At 34.6% G+C, this 25,502-nt stretch overlaps 1 protein-coding gene across 5 annotated transcripts in view; it reads right to left on the reverse strand.

Moving 5' to 3' along the window:
- Positions 1–20,820, reverse strand: part of LOC117175811 (DTW domain-containing protein 2) — a 217,397-nt gene extending 196,577 nt beyond the window's left edge. For 3 of the 5 annotated variants that reach the window (XR_004467528.1, XR_004467529.1, XR_004467527.1), the window contains exon 1: positions 20,646–20,760. Coding sequence is in view for 2 of the 5 variants with exons in the window: in XM_033365563.1 (XP_033221454.1) it covers positions 20,646–20,731 (86 nt within the window). In the remaining 3 variants the exon portion in view is untranslated. Of the gene's footprint in view, positions 1–20,645 lie in introns of all 5 variants that reach the window. The other 2 variants (XM_033365563.1, XM_033365562.1) reach the window with 1 other exon arrangement.
- Between the last annotated feature and the right edge of the window lie 4,682 nt (positions 20,821–25,502).

Genomic DNA, 25,502 nt, shown 5'->3' on the forward strand with positions numbered 1-25,502 from the left:
TCACGTTCTCAGCTTCTGATTATCGTAGAAAGTTGTAATAAAGATGAATATGATTATAAAAATTAAACAACAAAATCGCTTTACTTTAAAATATCCATTATTCATTATTGTTAAACTTTATGTTTTGTCGCGGAGATACGTTCGATCTTCATTACCGTGACGAATGTCAGGTTTCCCAGACCCAGCGTCATTCATTGGCGTAGGCATTACAAATTCTTCGTGCTGCATTTTTAATGCAGTTCTATAGCATTAAAAATGCAATCGTAATGCCTACGCCAATGACCCACGCAGGGTCTGGGAAACTTGACATTCGTCACGGTAATGAAGATCGAACGTATCTCCGCGACAAAACAAAAACTTTAACAATAATGAATAATGGGTATTTTAAAGTAAAGCGATTTTGTTGTTTAATTTTTATAATCATATTCATCTTTATTACAACTTTCTACGATAATCAGAAGCTGAGAACGTGACACTGATTATGATTATTTATAGCAGAATAAGTTATTGTTTTAATTGAAAGTGGCTGACGCCAATTCATTGCACAAGACTTACTTTATTCGTTTACTAATTTAGAGCACACCTTCTTTTAAATTGCTAAAGATACAGCAGGTGATTGAAAAAGTGGGAAAAAGAAGGAAAAATGCGAATAACTTGGTAAATATTAACATTTTGAACAAATACTTCTTATTCATCTTGGAGTACACCTGTGATAGAGTACCTTTTGTCTCTCAATGATTTTCGAAAAAATCACTTGTTGTCAATAAAAAGGGCTTTTTTTTGTTATGGTATTTCTTTAATCGATGCTTTATCCAAATATATCAATTTTATCAAAAAATTATATACCAATGAAAATATGCATCTCTGGGAGTGGACCAACTTTTCTTTCAAACTTTTTCCTGTAAAATCAATTTCAAGAAATTTCACCTGCATGTCCGGCGACTTCGAAGCCGCCTGACAACACTTTTGCATCCAAGTAAGTGCCTGACAATGTGCAGGTGCTATTTCTAATTTCAGCCCCTACATGTACACCAATTTTCAACCTTATCCGAGTCACGTAAGTTAACTGCCAAAAATTCGCACCTTTGATAGGTCGCCACAGGTGAACGCATCCACTCACACCTGCCAGGCACCCATTTTTACGTTCCTTATGATCAGACGAACATCTCATGTGAAAATTGGCCTTATCCGTATCACGCTCCCATTTACGTTGTGAGCCCACGGTCTATTCGTAGCTGGTGCAATTTTCTGTAAAATGTAAGAAAATCTCCAAAACTGTCGAGTTTTACGTCGTAGGAGGGTATCTTGGCTAACATGATGCTTATTCGATACGTAATTCACCAGAGATGTAGTCACCACGTGAACTAGAAAATCTATGTTACACATTACGTTGACCGTATTCTGTGAACTCACTGGCCACCTAATTGCACTCAATGAATATGTCGTGATCTATTCAAAAGGAGAAACTACAGTGAATACTCCGTTGACTCCGTCATCCACCATCCTGGTCACTGAAACACTTATCAGGTTTACTGCCCTGGTGTTTGCTGCACAAGATGTTGATTTTAAAAGTTGAATTTCGTTGCACAAATTTTAACAATTTAGGACGAAAATAATGCTTTTGTATAAGGTTGCTTTAGGATAATATCGGGGCCAGAGAAACGGTTCGCTGGCGACGTCATAGTGTTTTCCTAACAGGGGGTAGTTTTTAGGGGTTGATGTTTGTTGCACAAATTTGAACAAATTATGACGAAAATAATTCAGCCATGAAAGTTGATTTTGGACAATGTCAGGACTAGGGGTAAGTTTTGTTGGCCCTGCCCTGGTGCTTTCCTAACACTGGATAATTTTCAGGGGTTGAAGTTTATTACACAAATTTGAACAAATTATAACGAAAATAATTCAGCCATATAAAGTTGATTTTGGACAATGTAGAGACCAGCTGTATGTTTCACTGGCCCCGCCATGCTATTTTTCGCAAAGGCAGTAGTTTTTAGGGGCTGAAGTTTATTGCCTAAATTTGAACAAATTATGACGTAAATATTGCATCCAAATAAAGTTGATTTTGTACATTGTCGGGACCAGGGAAACGTTTCGCTGGGGACGCTATGTTGTTTGATACTTAGGGCGGTAGTTTTCAGGGTTTGAAGTTGGTTGCACAAATTTTAACATATTATGACGAAATTAATTCACCCACAGAAATTTGGTTTTGGACAATATCGGGACCAGCTGTACGTTTCGCTGGCCCCGACATGCTGTTTTCCGCACAGGGGGTACTTTTTAGGGGTTGAAGTTTATTGTCTGAATTTGAACAGATTATTACGTAAATGTTGCACCTAAATAAAGTTGATTTTGTATAATATACGGCCCGGGGAAACGTTTCGCTGGGGAAGCCATGGTGTTTGACACTTAGGGGGTAGTTTTTCAGGGGTTGAACTTGTTTGCACAAATTTAAACAAATTAGGACGAAAATAATGCAACAATATGTAGTTGATTTGGGGTAATGTCGAGGCCAGCGAAATTTTTTCGCTGGCGACGTCATGGTGTTTTCCTAACAGGGGGTAGTTTTCAGGGTTTGAACTTTGTTGCACATATTTTAACAAATTATGGTGAGAATAATTCACCCATAGAAAGTTGATGTTGGGCAATGTCGGAACCAGCTGTACGTTTCGCTGGCCCCGCCTTACTGTTTTCCGCACAGGGGTACTTTTTAGGGGTTGAAGTGTATTGTACAAATTTGAACAAATTATAACGTAAATATTGCACCCAAATAAAGATGATTTTGGATAATGTCGGGCGCAGGGAAACGTTTCGCTGGGGACGCCATGGGGTTTGACACTTAGGGGTTAGCTTTCAGGGGTTGGAATTGGGTGCACAAATTTGAACAAACTAAGACGAAAATAATGCACCCATATGAAGTCTATTTAGGGTAATGTCGGGGCCAGCGAAATTTTTTTGTTGCCGACGCCATGTTGTTTGCCGCACAGAGGTTGATTTTTAGGGGTTGAAGTTTGTTGCACAAGTTTGAACAAATTATGACAAAAATAATGCACCCATAGAAAGTTGATTTTGGACAATCTCGGGACCAGCTGTTTGTTTCACTGGCCCCGCCATACTGTTTTCCCACATGGGTAGTTTTAGGGGTTGAAGTTCATTACACAAATTTAAACAAATTATGACGTAAATATTGCACCCATATAAAGTTGATTTTGAATAAAGTCGGACCCAGGGAAACGTTTCGCTGGGGACGCCATGGTGTTTGACACGTAGGGATTAGTTTTCAGGGGTTGAAGTTGGTTGCACAAATTTGAACAAATTAATACGAAAATAATGCACCCCTATGAAGTCTATTGAGGGTAATGTCGGGGCCGGCGACATTTTTGTGTTGGCTACGCCATGTTGTTTGCCGCACAGGGTTTGATTTTTAGAGGTTGAAGTTTGTTGCACAAATTGAACAAATTATGATGAAAATAATTCGCCCATATGAAGTTGACCTTGAATAATGTGGTTGTCAGCGAAATGTTTCGCTGGCCCCGCCATGCTGTTTTCCACACAGGAGGTAGTTTTTAGGGGTTGAAATTTGTTGCACAAATTTTAACAAATTATGACGAAAATAATTCACCCATACCCATACATTATTTGCATTCACGACTGAAAACAATTATTTTGAAAATCCGAGTTTATAAGACAATCGTTGTTTAATTATAATTTAAGATAACGTACGGGAGTTTGCATCCTATGCAATAATGCAACTTAATCAACGTTCAACCTATCCCATAGTACTCCGATATCACACTTGATATTCCTTTTTAAAAAACTATTAAATAATTTGTTTTAAATCACTCACTTTACTCCGTTTTCCTTTTTATTTAGGTGGAACGTCCTTCCATCTAGCCGCCTTTCTAATTTTGGTGTGTTCTTCCCTCTTTTTTTCTTTGCTTTCTTTTACGGTTTCTGTTTCTTCTGATCGCAATCATTTAGAAGTATTTTTTCACTGAACTTTTTCACTAAGCTACACTATAAGTAATAGTAACTAAAAACGTGAATAAGCAGCGGCAAAAAATACACAATGAATACTACGAACGTAGCCTTTAAAGAAATATGTTTATGAGCTGACAGGTAACCATACACAAAGTTAGCATTTTCTATCAAAAACAATCGAGATAAACAATCGAGATAAACAATCTGACGTTGCTGCAGAAACTTTCAAATAGAAGATATTTGAAATGTTGACATATTTCGAAAGAGAGTGAACTTTATTGGTCTTTACTTACTAGAGTGAGTTTTTTTTAAATTGACCTTCTTTCACCGTTTGATTGTTTTTTATATAAAAGTAAATCATGAAAGCACGCAATCGCTTTTTAATTTATTTTAATGGAAAATATTCTAGAAAAATATCTTATGCGACTCTTACTTATAAATTGCAACTTTGACACGATTTTTGGTTCTCGTGGCTTTAAATACTGTTAGACTCTTGTGTGAACGGTGATTATTTACAGAAATAAATATCTAAATAATAACTAAATAATCACTTTTCAAAACCGTATGTACTATTAAGAGGCCATTCACAAAATACGTGACACATGTGGCGGGCGGGGGGGGGGGGGGGGGGGGGGGGGGGGGGGGGGGGGGTGTACCAAAGTATCATTCTCTATTTTGAGGACAATGGAAAAGGTATCACGCAGGGAAGTGGGGTCGGAAGTTCCTAAAAAATGTATTACGTATTTTGTGAATGGCCCTTAATGTACTAATAAGGATTGAAAATCAGAAAAATCATCCTTTTTCCCATGTAGAGTGGTTTTAATGTCCGTAGCAATAGTACTTGCAACCGAACTTGTTTCTCAGCGTAAGTTTTTGTAGTTTCTAAATACATGTAGAGAATTGTGCAGCAGCTGTTACTTCAATTGAACGCAAGTGCCATTGCGATATCACTGGTACCACTGACACCATATACTTACACGATGCACTGCTTTGTTAATGTCACAGCCCATTTTTTTAGAATAAGTATAAAACGAGCCAAAGTTAATTAATCATCATTCAATACTTATTACTTACATTATTAAATATTTTTAAGTTTTGTTTAATAAAAATACTCGCGCGTGTACTAGCGTAAGCTGTTTTTAAATTTTTTGCATTTTGAATCTTCGGTAAAACGGTTTTCGGGATTTTTAACTTTCGCAATAATGGTTTTCGGCATTTTAACCTTTCGGTAAAATAAATTCTCGGTGTTTTTAATCTTCGCTATAATGATTTTTCGGCATAATGACTCTTCGGTATTACGGTTTTCTATACTTCGAAAATTCTGAAAGTTGTTTTTCGGATATTTGACTTTTCGTATTTTTTACTCTCGATATTTTAACTTTCGGTACTTCGATTTTTGCAATACTGGTTTTCGATACTTTGAACATTCGGAAAAGTGACCTACACTCCAATTGAAAACTCTTGAACTTTATAAAAAATGAAGTTAGTAAAAGGGGGAATAGAAGTGGGTGGGATGAGGACTGTAAAGAGAAAAAGAGGAGGTCAGAAAGGAATTAAGAAAGTAAAGAAAAAAAGTAATGGGGAAGAATATAGGGAAAAAAAGAAAGAGTATGCCGAGTTATGTGATCAAAGGAAAGAGCAAGAGAATAAAAGGTTTGATGAAAAGGCGGAGAAGGCTACGACGGAAGAAGAGACATCGAATGTAGTAAATAGAGGCAGAAAAGGAAGAAAAAAAGTAAACCAGGATATTGAAATGGTTGAATGGAAGAAATATGTTAACGGAAGAAAGAAGGTTAAAAACAAATTGAATAGGAAGAATGTCAATATTTGATACAATGGTGTGGCCGGTATTAGGTTATGGAGCAGAGATATGGGGATGGAAAGAAAGGAAAGCTATTGAGAGTTTACAAGAAAGGTATATAAGTTGGACACTAGGAATTTTGAGACGAAGCTGTGGGAGGGAAAGGGAGGGGAGTTGGCGAGAAAGTGTTTGATGGAGGTAGAATGGAGGAGAGGGAGCGCGATCGAATTAACGTGATGGAAAGAAGAAAGGAGGTAGTTCTTTAATGCTAGAGAAATAGAAGAAGAGACTGGAGTAAACTTCCTTTATCTTCCATTCCTCACCTACATCCTTCCCATACATACTCCCACGTTTCCTCATCCCATTCACATATTCTACACATTCTGTTCTCTTCCTTCTCCCAATACCTCCACTCCCTTACCTCGTTTCCCAATCTAAATCTTGCTATTCTGGTCCACCTTCTCTCTCCTCATCCCTTTTCTAAATACTTTGGTAATCCTTCCTTTTTTATCATTTTATACCATTTATTGTATTTTGATTCCTCAATCATCCCCCATCTTTCTATTAACTGTCTTTCCCTTTCCTTTGTTTCCAATTCTTCATAGTTTACTAAAGCCTCTTCTTCTATTTCTCTGGCATTAAAGAACTCCCTTCTTTCTTCGTTCCATTTCGTTTATTCGATCGCGCTCCCCCTTCTTTCTTCTACCTCCATCAAACACTTTCTCGCCAACTCCCCTCCCTTTCCCTCCCGCAGCTTCGTCTCAAATTTCCTAGTGTCCACCTTATATACATTTCTTGTAAAATCTCAATATCTTTCCTTTCTTTCCATCCCCATATCTCTGCTCCATAACCTAATACCGGCCATACCAGTGTATCAAATATCAACATTCTTCCTCTCCAATTTGTTTTTAACCTTCTTTCTCCCATTAACCTATTTCTTCCATTCAACCATTTCAATATCTTAGTTTACTTTTTTTCTTCTTTTTCTGTCTCTATTTACTACCTTCGATGTCTCTTCTTCCGCCCTAGCCTTCTCCGCCTTTCCCTCAAACCTTTTATTCTCTTCCTCTTTCTTTTGATCACACAACTCAGTATACTCTTTCTTTTTTTCCCTATATTCTTCCCCATTACTTTTTTTTCTCTACTTTATTAATTCCTTTCTGACCTCCTTTTTTTTCTTTGCAGTCCTCATCCCATCCACTTCTATTCCTCCCTTTACTAACTTCATTTTTTATAAAGGTCAAGAGTTTTCAATTGCAATACTTCAAAATTGTACAAATTTGATCGTAAATATTTCAAATTCAACAGCCTTTAATTTTAACAATTTATGCAATTCAAATCGATGCAATTTTTAAGCTTTACAATACAAGTATTTGATTTCACAAAGAAGTAATTTCGATGTTTCACAATTTCAATTTCTAATTGAATACTTGACTTTCCACTACGAAAGTCATCAAAATCATCAACATTTAACCATTTTTTTCGAAGCTAGAAAGTAAATGTAGTCTATTAAAATTTGATTGAATGTTTCATGACGAAATTTTCATATTTCTAAACCGGCTACGATTAAATTAAATTAAGAAAGTAGCATCACCTACTTTTAGATGAAATAGTAACGCTTTGTACTATAAACAATAATTAAGAGAGTCTGGTTGTCAGCTTCTAATAATCTTAAGAGATTTTTAATAGAGCTGAATAATTTTCATACAAAATAAAGAATAAAATGGCTTTGTTCTTAAGTTTCTATTAACTATTCGTTCTTTATAATTAAAGTTTTTTTTTAATTTTTACGGGCGTCGATGACAAATCGTTCTCTTTTGGAAACAAATCTGTGCACATTTTCTTATTTTAAAATAAAATGATTTTTAGAACTTTATATATCAAATTTTATGTCTTATGGAGTTTAACACGTGAAACGTATAATTTTTTTACTTTTTCTATTTCGTTGAAGAAATTATGAATCAATTTATTTACCATTTTATAAACTGGTTTTCTTCTTAGTAAGGATGCATTTTATCCAATTTTAATACATCAAGGAAGTTATAAAAAAATGTTAGGCATCTCAAAAGTTGCATAAAATTGCAATATTTATATACTAGCCTGAAGAATTTATGGAAACTAAGAACTCAAAGTGGCTTATTGTTAGAGGCTTAGGACTTGCAGATGCAGTCTCAACCATAAAGCCTTCTGCTATAGATACAGGTCCACACATGTAGCCCTGGCTGCCCTACGACCTACCTTCATGGCAGTACATGCGAGCTTGGCCAGTCCATAGTTTTCCTCAAGGGCCCTTTGTTGGAAAATGGGATAAAAATTTAAGAATAAAAAATTCCTAATTTTGCAATCAGTGATTTAAAAGTAATTTATTCGAAATTTACGTATTTTTCTGATTCCAGAAATATGTAATTTGTCTATAAAGATTGGAAAATTGAGAAGTATTTAGTAATAAATTGAGTATTAAGCTCAAGTTTCTTGATATTAAACTCCTTCAAATTTTCAACATTTCTAGGCATGTAATATATCTTTGGAATCGGAAATATTCGTAGATGCTGATAATGCTATTTTCAAATCAATAGTTGAAAAAATAATTTTTTTTTTAATTTTCTTACTTTCACATGCCTGTGTATAAAATACCTTTGTTCAAGTAAGCTTACTTAAACTGAGGTCCATGAATAAATCGAAAATTAGTAAAAAAAAATTAAGTCGGGATGAACTTGACCATACCGACCATTACTGCAGCAAAGCGTGCATTGAAAGCCGACTAATAATAAAACTTTTCTTTTACGTTCTATAGTTTTAAATATTCGAACTATTTCAAAAAATACATTTCTTACTAAACACAATTTCATTCAGATTTTTTTTCATTTAAGATTAGGATTATGTTTTGCAAATAATCAAAGTGTAATTTTTAGGTAAAAAATAAAAAAATTTGTTAACAAACAAAAAGACTTTTTAGAAAACTAGTTTAACTTTAAATCAAGTAGTTGAATTTTCAAGTAAAAAATATAAATTATTAACATAAAATAGAATAGCTGATATTGTTATCCAAAATGATCTTATTGCCAAACAAAATAGTTGAATCCTTTACAAAAATATGAATTTCCAACCAAAAAGATTAGATTTCTGTCAAAAAAGATGAATTTTCAACAAAATAGTTACATTTTTAACCAAAGAGAATGTTGCGGAAATTAGATCCGCAAACCTATTTTTTCGAAAAAATGAAAGGTGTAATAAATTTTTCTAGAATTGTTCTTATTTAGGCCGTGAACGGTTTTTTGAAAAATCAGAAATTATGGGCACGATTTTTGAAAAATGTTTTCATTGCTACATCCGCAATTTCTTAATAGAGCAAAAGTAAAGGTTGTGCTAGGCGGCTTACAAAATTGTGTGCAGGAAAGAAAAATTTCAAAAACTTAAACGTTAAAAAAAACAACCAAAAAATTTTATTATTTTTAAAATTTTCGAAAAACTAAAACTTGTGCTAAGTTGTGCTCAACAAATTCAGTCTTTATTCCCTTTGACAAAATTACGTAAGATCAACAGTTCTCATATTAAAACTCGAAATATGAAACTCAAAACACATGCAAGATCAAAAAATGACCAAATATTGAAAAACTAAAACTTTTTCTGAATTGTGCTCGAAAAATAAAGTGTTTCTTCCCTCTAACAAAATTATGTAAGATCAACAATTTGCATATTAAAACTAAAAATATCAAACTCAAAAAACATCAGATCAAAAATAGTTCAATTTCGAAAAAGTGAAACTTGTTATGACTTATGCTTGATAAATTCAGTTATTATTCATTTTTTTTAAATTAAGTAAAATTAACAGTTCTCATATTAAAAATTAAAATGTGTAGCTCAAAAAACATACAACTGAAAAAAATTGTCAAATTTTGAAAAAATAAAATTTGTGCTGTGTTGTGTTTGAAAAAGGAGTGTTTATTAATTTAAACAAAATTACGTGAGATCAACAGTTCCCATATTAAAACTCAAAAAACAAACAAGATAAAAAAAATAGTTAAATTTCGAAAAAATAAAAATTCAGCACAAGTTTTAGTTTTTCGAAATTTGATTATTTTTTGGTCTTGTATGTTTTTTGAGTTTTACATTCTGTGTTTTAATATGAGAACTGTTAATCTCACGTAATTTTGTTAGAGGGAATTGAAACTGAATTTGCCGGGCACATCTCAGCAAAAGTCTTAGTGTTTCAAGATTTGACTATTTTTTGATCTTTTATGTTTTTTATGTTTGACACTCTGAGTTTTAATATGAGAACTATTGATCTCGCGTAATTTTAAGTGTAATTATTAAATATTATTAATATAAAAACAAAAAGTTTAAAAGTTACTTTCAATATAATTTTTAAAAATTAAACCAATTGACAATCTAGATTTTCATTTCAATATTCAAATATTTGTGAAAATTACGTGCAAGTTTTCTTATTACCGAATTATCTACTGACGACCCTAACTTGGTGACAATCGCGTATTCAGAAGAAAAAAGGTATCAGACATAAGCACCTGTGCACAAAGGGATGCGCTCGTGCACAAGGGGCGTCACTCTTCAACAGGATAAGTCACTGAGTTGAATGGCAGAGTAATAACACTAAAACTGTCGTTTGGGTTAAAGCTCAGGGCTCACTGAAGGTTCTGTTAAAAATTTTATATTTTAATTCGTACTTCAAGAGTAAGCTTCAAAACACTTTACAACGTTCTAAAAATCATTTTATTTCAAAATAAAAAAGTATGTAGGAATTTTTCTCTACGAGAGAACGATTTGGCTTTGACGCCCGACGACACGATTTGGCATTGACGCTTGGTTGAAAATTAATTTTGTTAGTTCAAAATTAATTCGTTCTGAAAAAAATGTAACTAGTTTGTAGAAAATTCGTTGTATTTAGGTTGAAACTTAATCTTCTTAGATAAAATTCAATTTTGTAGCGACAGATCGATTTGGTAGAAGATTATTCTTCTTGATGGAAACTTCACATAAATATTTATTGGTGAAAAATTAAACTATTTTCTTGAACTGAAAACTTACATTTCTATTGAAAATTCTTATTTCTGAGTAAAAAATTGAATGAGTTGTATAAACCCCGTCATTAGTCCTAAAAGTATTAAAAAAAAGATTTAAATAGATTTCCAAAATTGTAAAGAAAAAATAATCTAGAAGATTTTTGGGCAATTTAAACGTTTTTGCAGGTTTTATTAAAAACGATAGGAAAAAGTATCAATTTATATTTTCCCCGGTAGCTACTTTATTTCCCTGACACTTTTTCCCTTGACATTTTCCTGATATGTGGCCACCCTGACAAGGAAATTCAGTACTTCATCAAGACGAATTCTCAAAACTTTTTTCCGCGATTTGGAATTTCGACATCTTACCTTCGAGAAATCGCATCAGAATGCATGAAGAACGTAGATTACCTGTGAAGCTTTAACTGCTTGATAACGAGAAATGAGGGTCAAAAACAGTACTTGCTAAAAGCAGTAAAAAATTACAGAAAACATTTTCCAAATACCAGAAAGAAAACATTGTCTTTGGCCGAAAAATATTGTTTTTTATTAGCGTCGTAATAAGACTGCAAATAAAATGGATTTATATTATATTTCATTATATTTACGAAAATAATTCTGTGTCATATTTTATTTATCCATATTTTTTAATAGAAAACTGCTTGATCGTATGCAAATTGTCCAGACAATGACATAACGTTTTTACCTCAATTTACTACTCCTGGAAATCATTCAGTAATATGTTTAATTTAGGAAATAGATTTTTTCAAATACAGTGAAACTCTGATACTCGGCCGATTTTTGGGCTGACTTTAGTGGGGAATTACCCAGATATAGGGCCGTTTTGTAGAAAAGCTTGTTTGTTCACGCCTGAGCGATCGCTTCTCACCCCGCGCAGCTCCTTTTACTCCTACTTGGGACGCGGCGTCAATTCTCGATAGATCTCTATCAGGGGGCCCGATATCTAGTGTTCACTGTATTTTTGGAAGAATAATTGTTTGAGAAAACTATATTTGTTTAAACAACTAAAAAATGCTTAATACATTTTTTCTACACACTATACATGCAGAAAAATTTATTACACCATTAAACCATTTGCCTTTCGGGGTAGACGTGACTCACTCGGTAGGGAAAAGGAGTGGTGTGTGGAGGGGATAGAGAATTTTCAGAATGATCCAGAATTCTCGTGTTATTTATGTAATTAACACGTTCGTTTCGCAACACTGCTCCGACCCAGGTTGCTGATCAATCTCTCTAGCAACCATCCCAAGCGAACCTCACGAAGTCGTTATGTCCATGCATTTTTTCATGTAGGCTTTCGTGTTTCTGTGACTTCTTATGTCTCTTCTAACTAGGGTCTTTTTCACACATTCTAACCATTCTTGCCGCGGTCAACCTCTGGGCATGCTGCCATTTACTTTACCTTGATACACGTGTTTCGTTAGTCGTTCATTTGGCATTCTCTCAACATGTCCGAACCATCTTAACCGATTTCTTTCTCATGTGTCTACTGGCGTCTCTTCTGCATCACATTCTTTTAGAATTATCTCGTTACTTACTTTGTCCATCAGAGTTTTCCCGCACATTATGCGCATGAATCTCATGTCAATTGCGTTAATTTTACTCTTATCTTTGTGTTGATAAGTCTATGTACGTTACAGTATAGTACAGTCGGTACAAATATAGAATTATGTATTGCCATTTTAGCTTTATTTGATATATTTTTACTTCTGATAAGAGGAGCTGCTTTACCAATAACCTTCTTACATTCGTTTATGCGTCTATATAATTCCTCATCTACCTTCCCGTCCCTAGTAAATAAGCTACCAAGGTATACGAACTTATCAACTTATTCAAATCTCTCATCATTTAATAAAATATTGCATAGTATTTTCTCACTCTTTCCTTCGAACACCATAGTTTTTGTTTTATTTGCGTTAATTTTAAGGCCCATGCTCTTCATGCTTGCATCTAGTTTATTCAACATTCTTTGTAAGTCTTCGATAGACTCTGCCATAACAACGTTATCATCTGCGAACGCTAACCCACGTACCCTTACTGTTTTGAGATCCACACCCTCTTCGTCGAAGAGAGCCATTCTTAAACACTTGCCCATAAATAATATAAATAACCATGCAGACATAACGCATCCTTGTTTAGCTCCTTGAATAATATCGAAATAATCACTCAATTTGCCATTCACTCTTACACTCGCTTTTCTACCTGTATATATTGTTTTTATGGCTTGTAGGAGCCATCCATTGACTGCATACTCTTTTAGGACTTCCCGAAGTTTACTTCTATCTACCCTGTCAAAAGCTTTTTCTGTGTCAACAAATGCACAGAAAACTTTTTTTCCTACTCTCAAACTTTTTTCTGTTATTTGCCTTAAGCTAAATATTTGATCCGTACATGACCTTCCTGGCATGAAACCACTTGGACTTCTCAAATCTTTGCTTCTGTTATTTTCATTACCCTGCGAATAAGTATTTTTGAATACATTTTACTTACAGTGCTTAATAACCTAATCCCTCTGTAATTATTGCAGTCGCTTTTATCTCCCGTTCTCTTGTATATTGGTACGATAATCGCTTTTTTCCAATCGTCTGGGACGTCTCCCATCTCGAAACATAAATTTATCAATTCGCACAGTCTACGTGGTATGCACTTGCCACCGTGTTTAAGCATTTCAGCCTTAATACCGTCTACTCCGGCAGCTTTACCGTTTTCCATGTTCTTAATTATATTCCTAACCTCAGTGACACAGACTTTCTCAATTGAGTTTTCTATCGCATCGTGTTCTACATCGCAGTGATGGTGTCCTATAGCTTCATCTCCGAATTTCCTCCTGAAATAGTCTCTGAAAGCCTCTAGTATTCCGTCTGCATCATATACCATTTCCCGCCTACTATTTCTCATGTTGTCAAATTCTGTACTTTTGTTTCCTTTCATTTTTTTATAAAATAGTTTCCTGCTTCCTTCAAAGTCGTTTTGTATTTTCATTTCTTCTTCTGCTCTAAATATATCTTTACGTTCCTTCACTAATCGTTTGAGTATCCTGTTTTCGTTTCTATAATCATTTCTACATCTATTTCTTTCCTTATTGCTAAGACCTGCGATGTTCAAAGTTCTCTTGCACGCTTCTCTCTTTGATTTTTGGGCAGCCTGAATTTCATCATTCCACCACGCTTCACCAGACATTCTTCCTACAACTGCGGTACCACACGTACATCTAACAAGGATATCCCGTAACATTGTCCAGGCGCCTTCTATATATTTGCTTTTTATACGGTTCTCCCATGTTGCCCTATCTATGCTTTCGATTATCTTATTTTGGAAATGTATTCGCACATCCCGTTTCTGTAGGTTCCCAATTTTGATTGAGAACATGTGTACATGTGGATCATTTTATGCCTAAACCAAGGATTTTTAATAAACAGACCCCTTTCTAAGCATAGAACAACTAATTTATCTTCGTTATAGTTTGTTCTTGGATCCCCAAAATTACCTAATGCTCTTTCTGTATCATGATTTTGGATGCCTGCCCATCCGTTCATGTCTCCTAGTAGAATTATTCTTTCCCCATGTTCGCAAATATTTACTGTGTCATTTAAATTGTCCCACAAGGCGTCTCTTACTTCTCTAAGATCACTATCAACGGGCGCGTAGCATGCTATGATAAATAGTCTTCTGATTCCTAATTTCATTCTAGCCCACAGCAGTCTAGGAGATACAAAACCATAGTCTCCGAGATGCTGCTTTGCTCTTTCATTCAAAATCAGACCTACTCCTTTTTTACCATGTGATTCACAGTCTACTCCTGACCATATTTCAAATCCGCCTTTCAACACGCCGTTTTTTATGTCTTTGGTTTCGCATCCATTTTTCTTTGTTTCAGGCAGACATAAAATATCTAGTTTCTTCACGTCCATAGTTTCACGCAATTATTTTACCTTGAGATCATTTACTCCCCTAAGATTCCAAACACCCAGTCTCCATTCGTCGCCTGAAACATGACCTTTAGATTTTCCGTTTGCATACCATTTTTCTTTAGAAGTTCCAGTCCTTTCCGAGGCTATATTGTACTTTGTATTATTCATTGTTTAGATTATACGCCCAACTATCATCTTTATGCCTTATCCTTGCATGTGGGGCTCTACAAGGATGGACGAACCCCTTTTTCTAGCTACTCGTTGGCACAACAATGACAACACCAAACATAGTTGTAGTAAGTGCGGTTCAAAACAACAGAACGCGCAGGGCTCCCGACAATGGGACGGCCAACAATGCCGACTATTCTAGAGCTGGGGGAAGCAATGAAAATGGATTCAATGCGATTGATCAACGGGATCTCGCGACCTTTACGTGGACGGAGCGACTGAATCACGACTTGCTAGAGTGCTACGATGCGAGTGTGGCCCCTGAACGGGGTTACATGGCACGGCTACATGCTCTGCGGTGCGAGAAACACCCGGAGCTATCGCACTTTTCGCAGCAACGTCTGCGAAACCATGCTGAACTACTCCGTAAAAGGGGCTATGTAGGCGGAACCCCTACTCTACCACAGCTAGAACAAGCCGACAACAGAGAAAGAGAGGCGACACTAAGACCAACCGCAGGCAGGCATCCAATAGATGAAGAGCAATGCTTTACGACTGGGAGAAACATCAACACCAAGGTTTCTCTCAAGCCTAAAGATCTGGCTGAAATGGATGACGAGCTTCGTGGACATTTTTCCGGAGAATCCGACCTCTGGGCTATCAATTATTGTGTGATTAATGCAGTAAGAGCTTTGCCCGATGCGAACCGTAAAACAAAACCAACGGTTGATCATAAGACCAAAAGACGAATGCTTCAACTTGCCATAAAGATAGGCTGGGAAAGACAGTACGCGTCCCGTATTCAGTGTGTGGTTGACTACATTACATCTGGCAAAAATTTTACCGCCAAAGTTCGAAGGTTAGCGCGCGAACTCCGGACCCATTATCACACACTTAACCAGTCAAAGCTGCTGACCATCAGGCAGCATATTGTTGAGAGAATACGGATACTACCTGACGCTAAGAGAAGTCTAGAGCGGAGGGAGAGGTGGGTCAGAGAAAATCAAAAGTTTCTCTCTGACCCATCTCGACTCTTCCAAGACCCTCCGGTTACTGTCGAACACCCACCCAAACCAGAGGAGGTCGAAGTACTTTGGAGAGAAGTCTAGGAAGTGCAGCATAGACAAAACGAAGACTCAGAAAATATAAATAGCTTCAAGGAGCTATGTGATGCCCTCATAACACCTGATAAGGAATGCCCATCCATCACTACCGAGGAGGTGAAAAAAGTATTAAGAGGGATGAAGAACTATTCCGCACCGGGACCAGATTGTATCAAAACCTTCTTGTAGAAGAAGTTTCCTTCAACCCATCAGCATTTGGCCCGTATTTTCACCTCATATTTAAAGTCGGAAGAGCAGATTCCGGAGTGGTTGGTGAAAGGGCGCACAATACTCCTGCCGAAAATAGGCAACTTAGCTGGCCCGAAGAATTACGGGCCAATCACTTGTCTGAACACACTGTATAAAATATTCACAGCTGTCCTAAATGATAGGATTGTTCGGGCAATTGAACCTATGTGGCAAGAAATGTATGAACAACGAGGCTCAAAGAAAGGCGTAGCGGGATGTCGGGAGAACCTGCTCATCGATAGATGTGTCTGCAAAGATGCAGCATTCTACCAGCGTGACGTATCGATGGCCTGGATTGATTATCGGAAAGCTTTCGATTCGACCTCTTATAGACTTATCATCTGTCTTTTGAAAATCTTAAACGTTCATCCACAAATAGTTAGGTGCATAGAGAGATTAATGTCGCTTTGGAAAACCAGATATACTATCTCATCTGGAAAAAATCATGTGACAACTAACAAGGTCATCTTTCAGAGAGGTGTGTTTCAGGGCAAAACCATGAGCCCACGCCTCTTTTGCCTTACATTATTGCCACTATCTCTAACACTTCGCCATTCCGACGGGTACTTGTGCGGCAAACCTGCAGATCGAAAATACAAGGTCACTCATGTATTTTACATGGAAGATCTTAAGATCTATTCTAAAAACAAAGAGCAAATACATCTAGCTCTAGGGATTGTCGAACGATATACTAAGGAAATTGAAATAGAATTTGGGTAAGAAAAATCCGCCAAGGTTTATTTGAAGCGAGGAAAACTTAAAGGTATCCCTAAAGATCCTTAGGTCGTTGATAGAAGCGCTATACGACACCTTTCCGCTAGAGAGACTTATACATGCCTGGGCGTGCCACAGAGCCGCATTCTTAGGCTGCATGAGGCTTTCGCTGGATCGACGTATTGATTCCGTTACAGACTGTAACCACCTATCTCACGGTCGTGATACGTGGTTGTGGCTGAAATTTTACCGCGATTTCGCTAGGAGCGGGGATCCTATATGGGCGCTTCTCGCGAAAGTGTCCCTCGCTGGATCGAGTTTTACATTACAAAATTTGTCCTGCTCTTTCAACTTTTTCCTGCCGTAATATGTTCTCCAGATATCCAAAAACAATATCCTGAGTTTCGTAAAATTCAGAGTGTAAAGTGGCCATTTTACAGCACAGATAAGGATATAAAAGGCTTCGGAGACTACTCGCTTCGGATGCTACAAAAGGTATAAAATCGATAATTATCAAAGGTTAGAAGGAATATAAAGCAAAATCCCCATGATACGATTGAATATTATGTAATGGCTTACATTTTTTATGGTAACACAATGAACAAGTTGTCAAGGTTAGTGAGAAATGAGGCTTCGGAGACAACTCCGAATTTTTACACGCACTCTTTTTTTTATTGTTTATTTATGACGTGACTATTCATTATTGACGAATAACTATGAGTAGCATCTTGAACTTTAGAGCCAAAACTTTTAATTTATATGTTATAAAGTACAATTTGTAGTATTCTAAAGTATTCATTGCGGTCAATTAGAATGGTTTTGGATTTTATGTAAAACTTCAGGACATAATGTGAGGGTTGTCTAAAGTATGAAATTCACAGGTTGGAAATTTAGTACAATGATTTTTTGTTAGTATTTAATCTATATTGCAACATAGCATAGCTACGATATCAAACAAATTAGTACAATTTACTTAGATATGCCCCAAAGTTTAAAAAATCAGGTTGGAGACACTTGAAAAAGGCTTCGGAAATTAAGCATTTTGAGCGATGTACTTAGATACACAAATTAAAACTGATTAAAAATATGTTTATCATCTTGGGGACGCTTTTCTACATCAGAAGACACATGTACAACTATCATAAGTGAGAAACGCCGCGTTAGGCTGAGTTAAAATGAACTAAAATGAAGAGGACGCGCAGAGGTACACTTTCGTTAGAACCACCCATATAGGAACCTATAATGGATGATGCTTATGCAAATCCACAATTTTTGACCAATCGACAATAAGTCGGGCATACCCTACCGGAAAGAATCTTTGAGTATATACTAAAAATTCTTTAGGTCAAAGAATCTCAAAGAAATTCTCCGTAGGCACTCAGGTAGATATTTTTAAAGGTCCAGGAAGCTCGTTTAAATGGTCTGAAGGCTTTAAAATATCCTTTCCGAAATTTAAATAAGAATACGATCATAAATAACGAGCAGAGAGGCTATCTAAATAGAGTAGCCGACACACAAGGGTCCTTTGTTAAGTTTTCGGAATAAAATTTAGAAGTAGATTTTTTTTAATTTCATAGTTAACAGCCTAAAACATAATAATTCGGAATCTATGGGTTTCGATGACTTCAGATATCTAACTCTTTTTTTTAATGCTTAAAATTGGAATTATTAGAACGTTTCTCGTAAATGGAATGAGATACGCTAAAAAAAGACAACATTTTTGAATTCAACTAGAAAATTGTATATCAGTATATAAGTTATAATTATAAATAAATATGATGAGAAAATTCATCAATTAAAAAAAATTGTTAATAATTTGAAGAGAAATTTGAAAAGGGAGAGCGGATTAGCCACGACCAATTACTGTAAATAACTCTGTCCGCTCAGTACGTGACGAATACAAAAGGAACATTATATTACCGTCGCATCACTCTTAAAACGACCACTAAAAGGATCTTGAAAAGGACCCAAATCGCTCAAACTATCTCCGAGACTATTTTGTTTCAAATCGACTTTGTTTATAGATTCAAATGGGCCAAGCTATTTCGCTAAAGAAAACTCAAAAATTTCTTTCGGTAGGGCACATATTTCTTGAGCTCGCAAACAGGTCGTAAGAGCATTGGGAGGAAGATGTAGTATACCAATACTACATCTTGGTGGGAGGTGGGGGGTCACAGTTTTTGAAATATATCAAATCAACTGGCCTAAAACGGATGATGCTGATGAAAATCCAGTTTTTTCAATCAGCACCAAATTTTCCACATATATTCTTTAGACTCTCAGCTAGGTCTTAAGGGTATGGCAGGAGGCAAATGAGGAGGGCATTCGCAGCTTTTGACCAATCGGCATCAGATTTTTCACACTTATTTTTTGGACTGCCGGACAGATCGTAATTATTCTTTGTCTCACAGGTCGGCAATACAATAAAAGTGATATAAAGTTATAAAAAAAAACATATAAAAACAGGATGAACTTTTTATTACTTAAGAAAGACTTAACTTATAAATGGGCTACGCATTTAAAAGTCAAACTTTTTATTGCATTCGATGTCACTTAAACGTTTTCTCTTGATGTCAAGTTTGAACATGAAATTACTGAAATTGAATCAACATAAAATTTCAAATATTCACAGTAAAATTTAGGTTTGAAGAATGCGAAGTCGATACGCAGTGGGACAATTTGGCAAAAGCTCGAAAAAAGAAAACGTGCGGATAGAAACGGAAGCAATAGAAATCGGAAAGGACCGGGACGATACTTTCTTTCCGACCCTTTCAGTTTCTTTCGCTAGGGTATTGGTTTTCCTGTTAGGGATTAAATTGTATAAATCAACATTTGCTGAAATTCGCCGTTACGAATTGGAGCGAATTCGAGTGCGTAATTTACTCTCACGAATTCAGACGCATTGACCAATGTTAATCCGTTTTCGTGCTGACGCATTTAAGTGAATTCGCCGATTTAAGACTTTTGCACCGTATTTATACATAGAGAAAGATTCAAAATTGAAATACCGTTTTCTCGAATTTACACGCATTAACACACTGGTCCAATCAGGTATTTTCACTTCAACCAACAGCTAACTTCACTTCGTAGATTGCTGAGGGGAAAACAGGGAACCAAATTCATGGGATTCAGTTCATTTTTGCCGTATTTTGCTAATATCTTCGTAAAATCTAATTTTTCCTGTATAACTGTATGGAAAAAATAGTTTTTATTTTTTAAATACTATTTAATGAAATAATAAAATAATTATTATTATTATTAATTACAAATATATTACAGAAATGTTTTGTTCCATGCATTCGGCCTTTTGCTTTCCCCTCAGCTTTTAACGAAGTTAAGTTAGCTGTTGGTTGAAGTGAAAATACCTCATACGTCATTGTCACAAAGCGGGTCCTCAATCATTCCAATTTAATCAGTATGAATTTTTTTTTGCTGGGTATACTTTTGTCCGGCACTGTACCAGAAAAGTGTAGGACGTATAAATTTTATACCAATCTAGAATTTCTGTGTTGCATATTTAAGCATTACATTCGTTCCGCAACACCGCTCCGACATATATTACTGATAAATCTATCTAGCAATATACCCAGTTGAAGAGCTTCAAAAAGCCATCATTTGTCAGATTAAATAAAAAGATGCAAACTGACTAATAATCCCATAGTAAAATTTAATTACATACTTGCATTTTTCACACATGTTTCTCATTTTTGGAGGATCAGCAAAAATTCCTGATAAATCTTCCCACACCGTTTTTTCGCTTATCATTGTTTCTGTTTATTCTATTAAACACAGTTGATATCGTGTTTTGTTGATGTAGACACAAAGTATTATGGCCATTTCATTACGGAAGCGCCTATGCGCCATCTTAAAGCTCGTACGCATGTATGCTTTGACTTGCGTAAATGACGGTAACGAAGGCATATCATACGAGTTGCGTTGCCTTCCTCGAAAATATTTGTTAGCACCAGTTTTGAACGAAAAGCACGAAAAGTGAAACAATACGAATATAACAGTCAAAAGTGTGTTGGAGGTAAGGCTATATTATTTATTTAATGTTTATTATTAAAAATGTTTGTAAGTGAAAAATTTTGAAGGAGAAAGTTAGGTTGACAATTTGTCAAAATTAACCTATGTAGAAAATTAAGAATATAATAAACTCAAAAGTATTTTTCTCAGATTTCAAATATTTCAGGGTACTTCCAAATATTTTAAAGATTTTTGGATATTTTCAAAGATTCCAAGGATTTTTCAAGTGATTTCCACAATTTGAAAGGATTTCAAAAAAGTTTAAATATTTCAGGAGATTCTTAAAAATGCCAAGGATTCTTTTATGTATTTACAAAATACCAAGGAATTTCGAAAGAATTTACTAAATAGAAAAAGTTTTAGGGAATTTGAAAAGATTGCGAGGCATTTTTTATTTTTTTTCCGTAATTTGAAGGCATCTCAAGCCTTTTTAATATTTCTGGATATTTTCAAAGATTCAAAGAAATTTTTAATTGATTTCTACAATTTGAAGCGATTTAAAAAATAGTTTAAGATTTTAGGGGATTTTTAAAAATTCCAAAGAGCCTTTCCTGTCTTTAAAAAATGGCATGGGATTTCAAAAGATTTGACAGAAAATTCAAAATTTAAGCTAATTTTAAAAGATTATGAGGTATTTTCAAAAGCTTTAAAAAATTGTAAGCGACTGCAAAAGGTTGATAAATATCTGGTATATTTTGAGGAATTTTTACACATTCCATGGAGTTTTTAATTTTTTTCAATAAGTTTAAGGGATCACAAGAAGATTATTTAGACTAATTTCCATGAAGTACAATATTATAAATACATGATGAAATGTATAATTCTTTGATTTTAATTTCAATTTGAATTTTTCATTTAATGTTCCTATCTGGCATTTGATTCCTATTTTTTTCGATTTCTATGGAAAGGAAAAACAAACCTACGAAGGCAAGACAGTGTTTTTCTTAAAAAATTCTTGTAATATCAATGGAGTCTATTTGCAAGTTATGAAATAATGTGCTTTGATTGTTTTATACGGACGAAATAGATCATTTTTAGATGAATTATGTTGACAGTTTTGTTTTTATTTTCAGATAAACAAGGGGGCTGGATTAATTCTAGAAAAAAATAAAAAAGTATTTTGAGGAAGGTTATAGTTAGTTACAAAACTATTCTTCATTTATGAAGTGAAAAATACGATATACGCATTTCACCAAGGAGTTTTTCAAGGATTCCCTACCGAAAAGAATCTTTGAGTATATACTAAAAATTCTTTAGGTCAAAGAATCTCAAAGAAATTCTCCGCAGGCACTCAGGTAGATATTTTTAAAGGTCCAGGAAGCTCGTTTAAATGGTCTGAAGGCTTTAAAATATCCTTTCCGAAATTGAAATAAGAATACGATCATAAATAACGAGCAGAGAGGCTATCTCAATAGAGTAGTCGACACTCAAGGGTCCTTTGTTAAGCTTTCGGATTAAAATTTAGAAGTAGATTTTTTTTAATTTCATAGTTAACAGCCTAAAACATAATAATTCGGAATCTATGGGTTTCGATGACTTCAGATATCTAACTTTTTTTTCAATGCTTAAAATTGGAATTAATAGAACGTTTCTCGTAAATGTAATGAGATACGCCAAAAAAGACAACATTTTTGAATTCAACTAGAAAATTGTATATCAGTATATAAGTTATAATTATAAATAAATATAATGAGAAAATTCATCAATTAAAAAAAAGTGTTAATAATTTGAAGAGAAATTTGAAAAGGGAGAGCGGATTAGCCACGACCAATAACTGTAAATAACTCTGTCCGCTCAGTACGTGACGAATACAAAAGGAACATTATATTACCGTCGCATCACTCTTAAAACGACCACTAAAAGGATCTTGAAAAGGACCCAAATCTCTCAAACTATCTCCGAGACTATTTTGTTTCAAATCGACTTTGTTTATAGATTCAAATGGGCCAAGCTATTTCGCTAAAGAAAACTCAAAAATTTCTTTCGGTAGGGTTATGAGTGCTGCAAATTTCAATAGAAAAAATTTGATTGAAAGCCCGACAGAGGAAATCGTTATGGCTATTCTATTGCAACGCGCCTAGGACGCGCGACGGTTCGATCTCGCGCTTCGCGCTCGATAATAAGTTACCTCGCGCTTTGCGCTCGGATATTTCTTCTTTGCATTTGGAACGCTTGAAAAAAATTTTATCAAATAGATCTCTTTTAGATGGCAGTATTTATATGCGTCTTAATATTCTGAATTGTCTACTTAATTAAGTATAGTGAAAGATTAAGTATCGCAAAGCTCTGTGGGCTTTGACGTACACATTCTCATCGTAACACTCGCGCTGCTCTTTTTTGGGATGAAAATTTTTGTTAATTCGTCTTTTTTCGCATCCTACATAGTTCGTCTACAAAATGGAATTTTTATTTTTCATTATTTTTTTGTGCAATCAAAATTTGAATTTTTGGTTTTTGAAGAAAATCCAAAAATTTGGCATGATAATCTTGTAGGTCTTTTAAAAAGAAATGGTTTTCTTGTCTTCACTTTTTTTCATGCCGTGCGTTTTTTGGCTTGAAATTTTGATTTTCGGTTGATTTAAAAAATTTTGAAAACGCGGTATCTCTGAGAATTTTCTTTTTATCAAAAAAAATTCATAAGAATAAATTGTTTATTCTTTTCAATACTATAAATATCCATACATAGAATTTTCAAATTCAGAAACGAGGGGTCTAAAAATTTTTCAAAATGCGCTCACTTTTTTAATTTTTATTAAAAATGGCTGGTTAACGAACTCGTCCTTTCTTTTAGGACCTAAAAAAAGTGTGCCAAATATGGACTTGATTCGTTCATTTGTTCGAGAGTCATCGTGTTTACGGGCGGACGGACAGACAGACAGACGCCATCGTGAAAACCTGATTTTCTTATTTAGGGGGGTCTCGAAACGTGGAGATCCATTGAAAAACTGTGATGTCAAATTTCCAACAATTTTAATACTTTCTCAATCATAAATGATGAGATTGCAAAAAAAGTGGAATGAGCATAGAATACGCAAACAAAATAACAGAAATGTTTTAGGCGGTATACCTGACGAATTGTACAAATGGCCAGAAAGGTTTGGAGAAACCGAATTCAAGAAAGAAGTCAATTTGCAGCACGTGCAACTTCTTAAGGAACACACAAAAGAACCAGTCTTAATCTCTCCAGATTTTAAAGAAGCAGCAGATGCTTCAACGGGAAATATTTCAGTACCATCTACTGTTGAGGACGCTTACAACTTGTACGTGAATCTTGTGAAAGCTATTAAAAATGAAATAGTTTTAAATTAATCATTTATAAGTCGAACGTGTAAGCGAAAGGGTCTCCCAGGTTTAATTCGTTCTCAGGCGCGTAATTATTTTATTGAAATTTGTTGGACTAATATTGTATTTCTTTACAGTAGAAGGCGTTCTTAAAAGTAACAGCTATACGTAAAAGATTCAAATTTAAAGCGCCAAAATCCAAAGAATTCAAAGCGTTAATAAGTATTCAGTTACACAGTTTCTGGGTTTTTTTAGAATTGTCACATCTTAACCGTCTTAAACTATATAGATTAGTACAATTTCAAATTTTTAAATATGAAATTGTTGATTTTTATTTGAATCTTTTAACTCGTCGACTATGTCAAATACGGTCTATCCATGAAACTTAAAATTAGAGAATTTTAAAATAATTTAAGATTTGTTTATAAATTTTCAAAAGAAAGAGTTTTGTGATAATGAGGTAAAGGCCGGGTTTTCTTCATTGCCTTATACAGTGTTATGAATACATAAGAATAAAGAAATAATAAAACAACGTAGTAAACGGAATAAGAACATGTGAGTATTTTATTTCAATTGTAGAACACATATACATATCACATAATTATTAATAACCGCATTATACTAAATATAATGCTTTCTCATTTTCTAATACATTATGAAAAGCTTACTGGAAACCTGTAGGTAGTATTAAGCATTATTGATTATTATTAGTATTACACACAAAAATGTACTAGAAACTACAAATTTATTTTGCTATTAAGGCGGTTACAACATTTTAAAGTAATTAACATTTTTTTAAAGGCATGACAGTCTTCACATTATAATCGTATTTTACTGTGAGAATACCTTTCCACCAGGGTAGTTTAAAATGTTAAATAACTTTATACTAAACCATTCAAAATCCGCCCATTTTATGCCTGAACTCCTCAACAATAAGCAATATTCAACTAAAACGTTAAATATTTTCCAATTTCCAATATAATATTTTCTAAACTCGAGTTCTTAAACATTTTAATTTAGGTAAATTAAAAATTCTTGAAAATGGTTAAATTTCAATTTGAAAGTCAAAGTAGTGAATCCAATTTACAAAGTTTTATTTCAAACCAGTCGAATTTTGAGGCCCTAAATTAAATTTCTTTTTTATTTTCTAAGCCTTCAATTTTCAATTTATTGTATTTTATTATGAGAATACATTTCCACCAGGGTAGTTTAAAATATTAAATAACTT

The sequence above is a fragment of the Belonocnema kinseyi genome, chromosome 7 (genome assembly GCF_010883055.1).
Source record: "Belonocnema kinseyi isolate 2016_QV_RU_SX_M_011 chromosome 7, B_treatae_v1, whole genome shotgun sequence".
Taxonomy (NCBI): Eukaryota; Metazoa; Arthropoda; class Insecta; order Hymenoptera; family Cynipidae; genus Belonocnema; species Belonocnema kinseyi.